At 38.2% G+C, this 13,874-nt stretch overlaps 1 protein-coding gene across 3 annotated transcripts in view; it reads right to left on the bottom strand.

The window, feature by feature from the left end:
- Positions 1–13,874, bottom strand: part of LOC136873706 (uncharacterized) — a 542,234-nt gene that overhangs the window by 485,373 nt on the left and 42,987 nt on the right. For 2 of the 3 annotated variants that reach the window (XM_068228013.1, XM_067146839.2), the window contains exons 3-4: positions 9,667–9,748; positions 6,686–6,911 (exon numbers count right to left, since the gene is read on the bottom strand). In XM_068228013.1, the coding sequence (XP_068084114.1) occupies positions 6,686–6,911; positions 9,667–9,748 (308 nt within the window). Of the gene's footprint in view, positions 1–6,685; positions 6,912–9,666; positions 10,036–13,874 lie in introns of those variants that run through there. The other variant, XM_067146840.2, reaches the window with a different exon arrangement.

Genomic DNA, 13,874 nt, shown 5'->3' with positions numbered 1-13,874 from the left:
AATACAAGATGTTACAGCATCGATAATTGACATTTGAAAGATATTTAAATGGTAATTAATATTATTATTATTAATGATATTCAGATAATATTTTAAAGAAATATTTACAATATTTTGTTTAGGGATCGGAATTCAGTGAATACAAACGAGCCTGTAGATGATTTTCTTTACTAATTTCCAATTACTATCATTTTATTTTTCAATAAACTAGATAATAAGAACTTTGATTGGAATTCTTACTATTTATTTATGTATTTATTCATTTATTTATTTCATAATTCGAAGAGGTATTTGGAGGTATATGAACTAGTTGATTGGTAAATGAACCTAGGGTTTTTCTTAGTTATGGATTACAATTGAGCTGTGATGGTTTACGAATGAATTTAAGAGTGAGGCTGTGCATTACCTTCAGTTGAGTCCACGTAAAAAAAAAGGTAATATATATATTTTTATCACTATTTTTATCCCTGAGAGGTATCGTGCAGCGAATATATATGTAATTGATATCATAATATGAAAAGTAAGTGATATTTCACAGAATAAGTAAAAATCGATGGAGGCGAAGGAGTATTTATATCGGATGGGATGAAATATTCAAATATTAGGACAAGACTGGATACTTATATTCATATAAGGTCACAGGATTAGGATGAGGTACTCGTGTCTCATTCCCATCCGCATGATAACTTGATGTGTGCGGGAATTCATTATATTTAATTGGCCGCCTAACATTAGATAATGGATTGTTGGCCGGAGTTTATGATAAAGTATTGGAAAAAGGCACAATACGAATAATGTACCCCCGTTAGGAGCATTGTCACCCATGCGTGTGGCAAATAGAGAAAGTTATCACGGGAAATGTCGGTCGACAAGGTGCATTTGGAAAAGTATTTAATGTCTAATGCAGTACGGAATTTACATAATGTACAGTTACCATATACCGTTTTAATGTTCTTAGTATTTCTTCTTATCTCTTGTGCAAGGTTTAATATAATATGAATATGCTCCCTTCTCTTATCAAGTATTGTTATAATACAGTATGTTCAATTAGTTTACTTTATCTCTAAAAATACATGTAGTGAAGATGACGCCACTTGGAATAACGACACGTCAGTAGCAGGGAAGTTAGCGGCACAAAGACAATTGAAATGAAAGCAGTGATCAGGTTTACTGTGTGGTAGGCCTACTGCTCAACTGAGAGAGACAAATGACTGGCCATCGAGTTGTTTCGTATCAATATTGCATAATATGATAATACGATACCCTTATCCCTTTTCTCTACGGGGTCAAGTACGAAGTGAGACAAATCTCTGTAGCGAGTTTTTAAGACCGCACGCCCTTCCTGAGATCGACCTCATCAGGGGAATTAATGAGATGAAACAAATGATGTGATATGATTAACTAAAACGGATTATATTTACTTTATATGTAGTCCTAAAAGTCATGTTCACCATTTACTGACTTTTTACATTTAGATATACTGCCTTCCAACGAAAATTGCCAGTATAACTCAAATACATCCATAAGTTTGTAAAAGAACAGTGTAGAATGTTTACATGTATAATTTATAGCTCTTTATAGACTAAAAGTCACGTGTTCACTCTAGGAAATTTGAGGTTATCACATATTGGACTCCCCTTTACATTTTTTGGCTATAAAAGTGGGGAAAACAGTGGTCTAATACGCGAGTAAATACGGTATGTACTGTAGACATATGGCCAGTACCGATGGGAGGGTAAGTTCACCAGACTGTGATTCTGAAATCCAGTGCGTGACATTTGTTTACCTGCGACAATTACAGTGGAACCTCGATTCTCCGTTTTTGGAGGGACCACAGAAAAAAACCGTTCAACACAGGAAAACGAAAAATCCGGGAACGAATGAACCATTAACAATTCGGCTTATCAGAAAAGTGAAATATGTATAATTATAATCTTACAGACATCCCTAAACCAAAACCAAACTACAGACCCAATGGTCCTTCCGCCTAACAAGTGACCGCTACTCGGTCCAAAGGCCTGCAGATTAAGAAGTGATGCATGGTCAGTGTGACAAATCCTCTCGGCTGTTATTCCTGAGTCTCTAGACCGGTTGCCATCTCACCATGATAGCTGTGCCCGACAGCGCCTCAATTAAAGGTAATCGTAGAATGAGTGAACCTGGAACAAATAAACGCCTGACCTGGCCGGGAATCGAACCCGGGTTCTCCGGGTGAGAGGCAAGCAAGTTAGACCGCGGGGCCGGCTTAAAATATTAATTACCAGTACGTGACTTAAAAATCTCGAAACTTCATGTTCAGCTTTATAGGGGAAACTTTGTCAGTTTCCTCTGAAAACTTCTGTCAGTTCAGCAACTTTGATCAGTCAAACTCTTTGAAAAATCTAAGACCCATAATGCCAATCCAAACAACAATCGACCACAAGCAGTTTTTAATTCTCTAATCTAATAAAATAAAGCACATTAGATACAAAATCGCACAACATGATGGCGAAATACCTCTTTTTTAAATCTTGCATTGCAATTTGATCAGCGATATACTGTTCGTAGTAAGTTTATGGAAATCTTGTACCGCGTGAATTCAGCCTACATCGACTTTTAAAGATTATGTTGAACTCGAGAATATGGTTTCAAATGTAAGTATCGGTTCTCAAGTTCTCGAATTCTGCCCGTCACTAACCACGCATTATAATCAATTCTGCCCGTCACTAACCACAATCAAATTGAAAAGAGAAAAAATATCATCTAAACTTCAGAAATTACAATTCGTGACCTTGAGCTCAGCTGGAAAGTGTGCCCGCTGTACAAGTCTGTATGAGTGCAAAATTATACAGTAGAACCTTGATAATTTGAAATCGGTTAATTCAAAATCCTACCTAATTTGAAGAATCTCTCGTTCCCGGAAACATAAAGTACGATTTTGCATGTTATTTAAATGGTTTAATTCCAAATACAGATAATTCGTAATTCGAAGAACAATATCGGTCCCATTACTGAAATTCAGACTTTTAATTCAAAACTGCTTTCACAGTTTAAAATAAACCTATTTTTTCAGATTATTTAAATTTGAAATTCATCCACGTCATGATAAAACATGTCTTCCGGAACATGCTGGGGTAGAGTGAAAACTCACTTCGGTGAGTCTACAGTGTGCTTCATATTTGCTAAGTTAGCATAAAATCGTACTTCTTTTCTATTCAGCGTTTTAAGGAACACCATAATATCACATAGCGGCAGTGTGCGGAGAAGCAGAATCCGCGAACACCGGCGATATCGACAGTTGGCGAAAAAGCTTGGCTCATATAATCAATTCGTACGCACTGAATAATATTGTCAATGCCAATGAACTGCATTGTTTTTTTTATGCTGAGCCCAAATGGACTTACGGTTTTATAAGAAGGAAGTGACAGCTACGAAATCGTACATGGGGGTTGATTGCACTGTGTTGCAAATCACACGGAAGCAAGACTTCTTCCCCTCGTCATAGGGAAGTTCAATAACCCACGATGTTTTAAGGGCGTCGGGCACTTTCTGCGCAAGTACAGGTCATCTAAAATGCATTCAGTACAGTAATCCCATGAATAAAGGACTTGCACAAGGGAGCCAGCATAATTTGTCCTTGTATTTGAATCATGCGTTTTTTCTTTCGATGTGTGAGGTTATGTTTGACAGTGATTTATCCAAGTGCATTATTTGAATAATGTAAATGCACTTTGTTGGATACATCTCGGGAAGAGTTATTTCCCAGGCAGTTGGAAGGATTAAACTGTGAATAAAGGTGATTGCGTGCATTAACCTGTTAAGTGCTGAGTTACCAGTTGACTGTTTGGTACCTCAGTGCTGAGTTTTTTAATTCGTATGTAAAAAAATTTGTTGAAGCCTTAATTTTTAACTTATCAGTGGGGTGATTAGCTTAAAATGTTTATAAATGTTGGCTGTTTATAAATCTAAATGCAAATGGAAAATCCTTCACTTATGTTCAATATTATTCTGAGAGAAAACAAAATTACACTTATGTGGCCATGCGTGCACTATCTTTATATAAAGTAAAGAGCCCAAAATAATAATATTTCCTAAAATCTGTAGGCAACTAATACATGTAACTCCTCAGAAGTATATAAATTGATTTTTTAAAATACTTTCCAAACCTGGAATGTGGTGATAGTTATTAAATGTTTTCTACTGGTTGTTTGTGATGCCGATTTGTTCAACTATCTGCAGCAACTCCACTGGCACAAAAGTTTCTAAAAAATCAATGATTTTCGAGTTGTCATCAAACACTACTTGGCCATCAGAGCCTGTCACAGTTACCTGAAACTCTGCTGAAGAAAAAATCCATCCGCCAAGAAATTAGCGATAATACTCATCATGTTCTTCATCTTTCGTTTAGAAGGAGGCTTTTTTTCTCTCTCACATACAATATTTTCGGCACTCTCCCTATCACTCTCACTTTCAAAATCACTTAAAAATTCCTTAAAGTGATTATCACCATCATCACTTTCCGCTCTGGTTAATAACTGAAAGATTCTGTGATCCGAAATAACATCACCGCAAGAGCAACTAAATTATTGTTCCGCCATGTTTACTTCACAGATGAACTCCACAGACGTCTACAAAAAGCTCTAAGTTACTTCCCGAAGCTATAATCTCTGATCAGTTAGTTCTACATAATGCCCAACAGATGGCAGAACATGTCAGAGATCAAATTCGCACTCGAACGTGAACCAGGAAACTCAAAAAAATTAAAATTCTCGCACACCGTCTATAGATGGGCGTAGCACTGGTGGACCGGCCGCGTCAGCCCGTCTACAGGCGGGTGTAGCACTCATCGGGTTAATGTGTCTTAGAATACTTTGTGACGCGGTAAGGGTTTGCAGTTCTGAATTACGAGAGAAGTATCATGGCGGGAAATCGTACAACAATAGAGTCACTGTACTGTGTTCTAATGCAGACAGAAGCGAGAGACTTTCTCCCCTCGTGATAGGAAAGTTTGATAAACCACTATGTTTTAAGGGCATCGGGTACTTTCCGTGAAGTACAGGACATCTAAAATGCATTTAGTTCAGTAAGCCAATGAATAAAGGACTTGCTCAAGGGAGCCAACATAGATTTCTCCTCGTCTTTGAATCATGCTTTTTTTTCTTTCGTTGCGTGAGGTTATGTTTGTCAGTGAGTTATCCAAGTGAATACTGTATTGTGAATTTGAATACTGTAAATGAAACTTGTTGGATACATTTTTGAAATAGCTTTTTTTTTTTTTTTTCCATGCCATTTCAAAGGTTTAAACTGTGAATCAAGGTTAAATGCATGCAGTACGGGTCTTCGAATATATTTTGACGCAGCAAGGGATAGCATTTCTGAATTAAGAGTTGGCGGTTAATTCGAAATCATGTAATTCGAAGTCTGATTTTTGAGTCCCAAAGACTTTGAATTAACGAAGTTTTTACTGTACAAAGTTTTTAAATGTAACGTGCACAAATAAAACGACTGTGGTTTTTATAACATTTTAACACCAAAAACGTGAAATTCTCAGTCTTATATTAGGGCTAAAACAGTAACAGGAAATCCCAAAACCTCACATGGCTTTATGTATGCAAGGTGCAACATCTGTTCTGGTCTCAATAACATAATCATACCGATACGACAATATAAAAATACTACATTTCTGTTAAGGAAGAGATGTTTCGATTCCTGCCTGAAAGCCCAGTGACTAGACAGTGCCCTGAGGGAAGTGCCAAAAACCTGTTCGGCAATACACTTGAAAAGAGTAAAAAAATACACATCTAACGGTGGACATAATGTAGACTTTTGCAAGTACGAATATTTGTTCGGCAATACACTTGAAAAGAGTAAAAAAATACACATCTAACGGTGGACATAATGTAGACTTTTGCAAGTACGAATATTTGACGAAACTCGTTCCGTCTTCAAGCAGACCTGTCGAAATGCGCTCTGTCTCCTTCCAATTCTTGCGGACACACTCTGCTTTATGATTTCCAAGGATTCTCTACAATACCACCCGAATGCGATGCTAAGATGGTCCCTTATGCAAGTTCACCGCCGATTGCTTTTCCAGTACAGTACTTTCTCTAATTACCACAATGAGGGGACGTTAACACAGACATCCATAGGCCCTAAGTATGCCATAGCCGTACTTCCGTGAGATACAGTTTCTTGAAAAACGTGTGATCGAAAATTTAGCAATGATGGGATGGAAATTCCTGGACGGTTGATCCAGGAAATAGTTTCTTCGAGGAACGGATAATGCGGGGTTTTTACAACGTGATTTAATTAGAATGTTCGTGGGACCACGTAATTTGAACTAATAATACGGGAAATCGTAGTTTCTGGGAACGTATAATCGAGGTTCTACTGTACTGGTAAAGAGCAGTGAAAAGATTACAATGGACAGGAAACATATCGGGCCCTATCCCAACTGCATCTGGATAAAGAGATTTTGATGAATGTTGTGGGTAACAATAGATCGTCTACACCGCAAAATTTTTACCAGAAGTACATAAAACATCAAAAGCTCTTTAAAAATTAGAAAATAACATTTCTTTAAATGAACATAATGATTAACCCTAGAATCCTTTCCAGTGACGTCTCATTTAAAATAATGATGTAGAAAATTGGGTCAAACACAGCAGGTGGAGAATACAGTAAAAATTGTAACCAAGCAGCTCACCCAAGATAAAAACTGAGTAAATTTTCCAGCCGCTTGATACTTCTGCTGCCTAAGGCGGCTTGACACAAATCCCAGAACGTTGCCAACCAGGGAAATGTTGCCTCCAATTTCTTTTCATCTTGGTTGCTGGTGGCAGCCATTTTCTCCAACTTGTTACTGCTCTCATCGAACACATCAGTTCCAACAGCAAGACAAGAATTCAAACGATTCACCAGTGCAGATACACCTAGAATAAAAGTGGATCATTAAAACAACTAATCCATTAAAAAAAAAAAAGTTATACAAGGGTTGTTCCATAACAACTCTCTCAAAAATTATATATTTGCGGTGCATTTTCAAGTTACAGGAGAAAAATATCTACCATGAAATTACTTAACTATCATTAGCTTTAAAACAAAACAAAATAATTATTCTACCATACAAAAATATTAGAGTCAAACAATTGAGATGAATTTAAATGTCATTTATAACAACTCAACTGACTAGTATGACAGAAAAATGTTAATTGCACCACATTTTCATCATGAATCTTTAGGTAGGTATTTTTTGAATGTCTACACACATTTCTTCTCCCTGCCAGAAAATGGCAGCTCATTTGATGGTGTTGTGCTGTCAACGTCCTTGCCCAATTTCCACCCACATGGTACGGCGAAGATCCCGGCACAGTAGTCAGCATGGCTCAGATGACCAAGAGATGGATCCAAGGCATCGCTGATATAGTCTCCAGTCTCAATTCCGGTGCATTCCATTCCCCCTACGAGTAAGTTTCTCATATGATGGAGCATGCTCTCCAAAAGCATAAACTATCAGCTTATGGATCTCAATCATCAATCTCCCAGCAATACATGGGACCTTACAACAGTATGTGAATTTAAGCATAAAAAAGATTTGCTAGTAATGTTCACTTCTAAAATTTAATTTCAAACTACTAGTGTTAACTGGGTAGTAACATGTTAGTGCTAACTACTAGATTATAGGAAGCAAGTATGCAATCCAAGATTTATGGAACAACACTCATATCTGGACATGTTTAACACGATTCACAAACTACCATGGGCTGATTCATTACCAAACACCTTTCTGCTATTCTATTCATACACCAGGAGACAGAAAAAATTACATATTTTGATAGGAAGCAGTTTTAGAAAATATTGAATGGTTTCATGAACATGGATATCCACGTGTTCAAAAAGAAAACTACTTTCTATATATTGAATTACAAGAATGTACTCTAGATTCATGAATCCCTATCATTCTAAAGGTTGGTCATGTAAGATTAGTGACAATATTAATTAAACCAACCTCAGTACTGAATCATACTGTGAGATTTTAAGACTGAATGAAATTAGAAATAAACTGATAAATTTACCAACTCCCATGTAAACATTATCAAATAAATCAGGAATATACAAAACTTGTTAAGACTAAGACATAGGCCTCAATATCAAATTAATTTACAAGACAACTAAATTCTGCTATCATTTTGATGAACTACAATAACTAGAAATAATAATAATAATAATAATAATAATAATAATAATAATAATAATAATAATAATAATAATAAAATGTTAAACAGCAAATGGAAAAAGCCTGGTTATCAGCTTAGACATGTAATGACGCGATTTGCTGTTCATGGATTTCACCACCGGTTATGCAGTAGAACAAACTACCATGAGCCAAACGATTCACAGTGCTTCTGCAAATTGTGTGGCAAGGGCTGTGAAAGGTACCACGCAATGTCATGCAGGAAAAGATTGGTGTCACTGACTAAATTCTGCCTCGATGAAAATGAGAGCTAAAATTATTTTCTTTGCACACTGTGCGAATCTTTACTATTAAATAAAATGAAGAGACCAAGAATTAACTTATGGTAAGGTTCATGAAAATGGGCAACAAAACTTCAAATTTACACATGGAATTTAAAATCTCACATGGACAGCCAACATTCAAGCTATGCTTCGTTCCTGAGAAGTGGACGATGATACTGAGCATCAAAACAAGAAATAACAATTTTTACAGCAATGCTTTAATTATAACCATGACCCTCGATTTATTACATCTCAGCCAATTACAATCCCCACGAGTGGAGAGTTTGGAAAAGGTACTGCTGCAAACATACAGGGTAGGCCTGTAAGTTATTTGCTATTTCGAAAAGGATAAAAAAAATTCACCCTCATTAAGAGAATCAATGAACTCAAAAATATATTTACAGAACTACCCAAGAACTACATGTGGTCACCCATGAAAAAGGGGTCCCACTTATAATCACACATCTGCGAAACTATGAAATAACTTGAACTTTCCTTTACACTGAACCAATACTTCTGCTATGCCTGTGCGAACATCAAACATATGATTAGTGAACATGTTAAGATAATAGCTTAAATCTAAAATTAGAATTAAACTTAGTCCTACACCTCTTGATAAAGAGTGTGAAAGTTCTGTACATACAAAGATTGTAGGAAACAATCACGTTTGATAAAATGACAGTCATCTTACTTAAACCCTGGTAATACAGTTTGGCAACTAAAGCCATTAGAAAGGTATAATGAAGTATGTATCAAAACATACCGTACAATGTTTGCAGTGCAAGCATATGAACTAAGCATAATGAACGTAAAATTAATCACAACAAATACATATAGCCCAGTCAATTGCACGACATTTCAATTTAAAGAGCATGCATGATGTTCTTCCTAATTAAGGCTCAACAAGTGAGATCGACGTCTTATTTACGAACGAAATTGGCTACATGAAATACGGACAGGCATGTCATAAGTTAGGCTAGACGAGTCCTACAATTACATGCAGTTACTTCCCCTACAGTTAGAAACATATTAGATATAAGTAACTAACTCAAAAATGAATAAACGAAAGAATTCAAAATACAACATTACTACAGAACAGTGCCTTCATGAATTCTGCAAGCAAACAACACTTCATTGAAACGAAAACAGCAAATGGCCGAATTTACTTACTGGATATGCTTTCCTCGGTTAAACGAAACGTATCTTGAGAGCTCGACACCCGGGATTCTTGAGAATGTGTCATCGTTACAACCTACGACAAATACACATTTACACATAGAGTCAATCTCCATGAAAGCACACACAAAACACAACAAAACAACAGTTTCGCATTTGTCCGATCATCCAGTGCATCGGCCATTGCAGGACTTTTTGGTAATCGCGCAGTATGGCCTGGTGAAGTCTATCTTTATCCGTCACATCACAACTTAAACAAGTAGAACATATATCTACATCTAAACAACCGGCATGCAATTCATCTCGTAGAAAATGACATGACAAGTTTGTAAATATATTTCACTTCAATCTACACGCGTAATATCAGAGTTTACTAAAGCTGACGGGAATGCCAACTTGATTTCATAGACAGAGCCGCCAATTTTGTTGGTGGAAACAACAAATATGTACAGTATATTTTACTCGAGAAGTGGCATTCAGTGATGTTCTTCGCTATGGCTGAACACTACGTTCCATTTAGAATACAAAGGTCTAGTCAATAATAAAAATTACTTGGCACAATGTATTTTACTGACGACGTATTTATTAGCCTCCAGTTCGATGACATTTCATATCTCACGAATGTTTTAACAGGAACGATAAGCCATGTGGACCACAGCAGGAGTGCGAAAATTAACTTAATAAAGACATTATAGCTCAGACTTCCGGATGATTAATAATTAAGAAATAAAGATTTTATATACAATTTAAAATGTTCTCTTCTGGAAAATGTGATCGTGAATAGGACATAAGTAATAAAGACCATTTCACAGGCAGGCCTACTGGTTTCAAAAGACGACGAGAGAACCCATCTGAGAGGATCCTTGATCACAGGTGTCTCACATTTAAATATACATAACAAGAGTGAATGCGTGTTCTATTCCCCCACATCATGAAAGACGACGATTCGAGGAGTCTTAAGTTCAGTCATATCATGATTTGTCCTTAAATTAATAAATGTCCTCATTCTTCGAAGAATAAGGGCTCTTCTTAATATTTTACACCTTTTTTTCATGTTGTTAGACGAGCACACTTTCTATTTTTTTAGTGAATAGAGAGACTTACAAAGCTGTGAAACTAATGCCCATTTTGAATCTTGTGTAACATTATCACACTACCGTAACTAACTTCCACCCGTCTTTCTCCAGCTTTGGTAGTACTTGTTTTAAAAGGAAGTACAACTAGGCAATCACCGTCCGTTTAACACTAAGCAGAGGGAAAAAAGGAAGAGGTGCTTCAAAGAATGAAGGTATCAGCAAAAGAAAGGGTACCTAGTCACAAAGGGTATAAAATGGAAAAAGTCCCTAAGCCTTGCATAGGACTACCTATTACCATCAAAATGAAAGTAGAAAAATGTTTGACCAATAGAGATTGTATAGAGATTATGAAGGTGAGAAGACTGGTCCAAGTGAAAGCAATGTGAGGCAACTTGAGACTCAGGGTTGCAACCAAATCTCTCAAAATTAGAGCCCCAATAAGGTACCCCTCTTTAGTCACCTCTTGCTACAGGCAACAGAAAACCATGGATGTATACAACCACCCATAGAGAGAATTTTGGTGCCTTAAGCTCTAATGCCTAACAAATTCAAACAGGTCTATGATTTTTGTTTAAGAAATGGAAAAGAAAAATCTGTAAATAAAGCAGGAGTTTTCCGGACAGATGGAGAATGTGGGTGAACAGTTAACTAGAAATGATTTTATTTCATATAAAATGTTGCCCTAACAGAAATCTCGATTTTTTTATATCCGAGTAGTTTTATACCTAAAATTATATTCATCAGCCATGAAAATGAAGAAAAATTACATAAACTGTACATGATAATATATAGCTTCAACCCATGAACAAATACACTTAAGAAAATGGAAATTGCAACACCATGAAGGCATTGGTCGTTTGTGTTGATATTCAAGATATGGAACGATGCCATGTAGATATGTAAACGATCAAAGTTTCAGACCCATTGGATTGTTGCTACAGGTCTCCCCACGTGATTGATCACGGAGGAATCAACTCCAGTATACGGACTCTGGTGTAGCGTAGTTGACTTGCAGTCTGTGCAGTGAAGTGTTCCTCGTCAAACATACCTCGACGACAGAAGAGCACGCTATCAACAACTGTCACCGTTTGAGAGGGCTCTGATAATTGGGCTGCGTGAGGCTGGATTATCGCTAAGGACTGTCGCTGCATGTGTTGGCCGACAGGCATCTACGGTACAATGCGTATGGCAGCAGTGGTCAAATGGAGGTACTCACACTCGTAGACCTGGCACAGGCCCAGCACGACAGACAACTGTGAGAGAGGGTCGCCGCATCATTCGGATGGCCCAGATGGAACCCCATGCAGCAGCAGCGCAAATTCGAGCAGCTGTGGCACCCCACGTTACACAACAAACAGTTGGTAATCGCCTGCGTGCAGCTGGCTTACCAGCCAGTGTCCCTGCATTGACCCCACAACAGCGACGTGTAAGGCTGGCCTGGTGTCGAGAAAGATTGACGTGGGTCGACGAATGGCATACGGTCGTCTTTAGTGATGAATCGGGGTTCTGTCTTGCCCGCAGTGTTCGCCGGAATCGTGTGCGCTGACGTACCGGGGAGAGGGGCCGCCCAGATCTCATTGTCGAGAGGCACACAGGGCCAACACCAAGCATTATGGTCTGGGGAGATATTGGCTTTAATGTGGAATCACAATTAGTGCTTGTTGAGGGCACTATGACTACTCGACAGTACGGTGATAGAGTACTCAATCCAGTGGTTGTCCCTATGATGGCGAACATTGCTAATGGTATGTTTCAGCAGGACAATGCCCGGGTTCACACTCCACGCACCTCCAGAGAAGTTCTCCACGACATCACAACCTTAGAATGGCCCGCCAGATCCCTGGACCTCAGTCCTATTGAGCATGTGTGGGAAATGATGGGTCGACAACTGGCCAACCATCCTCAGCCACCCACAACTCTGGAACACCTGACCCATGCAGTGCAGCAAGCATGGGCCACTACTCCTCAGGAAGCGATCCAGGGCCTTATTGACTCCATGCCTCGACAAATTCATCAAAGTATTGCAGCTCGTGGTGGGCACATCCTGTATTGATTGTTGTCCAAAATTGCGGTCAGAGGGACCTGAAAGTTTAATAATCGAATCACAACCGAACACTCGTTCTGCATGTTCAATTGCACCAATGTAGCACCACTCCTGGGTGTTGCAATTTCCATTTTCTTCAGTGTACATCATCATACATTTTCATTATAGACTGTTATTCCTTTCAGCATTCAGTCTGTAAGCCTCTGTGAATTTACTAAATACCTCCACAATTCTCTACTTGTAACTGGCTCCATAGCCTCTTTTTATAGAAATCGAGTCTAACCACAATCGTCTTGGTCTCCGGTGGTGGTAGTGGTTACTGTTTTAAGAGGAAGTACAACTGAACAACAATTCTCTATTAATACTAATCAGAGAGAATAAAATATGGAAGGGGTCAAAACACTTTGAAAAATGTCCTTGGCCAAAGAAAGACAAGGGTCACAAAGGACATGAATATGAAAGACACTCTAGGATTCACAAACTTAATACCTTCGGGGATGGATAAGAAACAAGAGTCAACCAAGAAAGGTCAGAGAGAATATATGAAAGTGATAAGTCTGGCACGAGTAAGTGGAAGCAATGCCAGGACTCGCCAAGGGCCCTGTGATTGCCAACCCATGCTCCGAGGTTAAGAGCCTCTGGGGCCCTTTATGTCGCCTCTTACAACAGGCAGAGGATAACATGGTTGTTATTCTACCACCCCCACCCATGGGGGGTTTGGTGTTCCTCTACTTCTCTTACCCTCCAGGAGAGAGTCCATTATTCTCCTAGGCAACCTATCCTCCTTCATTTGCCTCACATGACACCACCACCGAAGTCACTTTATGTATACAGCTTCGTCAATCAAGTTCACTCCTAACTTTACCTTTTATCTCCTCATTCAGAGTACAGTCCTGCCATTGTTTCCATGTCTCTGTACCAGCGATCATTCTCACTACTTTCATCTCAGTTACTGCTAACTTATGAATAAGATATCCTGCATCCACAGAGCTTTCATTTAGATAAGTTTATCTGAAAACAGACTGGTGCAAAGATAGTTTTGTCCATAAGCTGACGTCTTACAGAGTAGAGTTTGTTGCACT

Source organism: Anabrus simplex, chromosome 5 (genome assembly GCF_040414725.1).
Source record: "Anabrus simplex isolate iqAnaSimp1 chromosome 5, ASM4041472v1, whole genome shotgun sequence".
Classification (NCBI taxonomy): domain Eukaryota; kingdom Metazoa; phylum Arthropoda; class Insecta; order Orthoptera; family Tettigoniidae; genus Anabrus; species Anabrus simplex.
The sequence above is the reverse complement of the archived record's forward strand: the minus strand, read 5'-3'. Positions and strand labels throughout refer to the sequence as shown.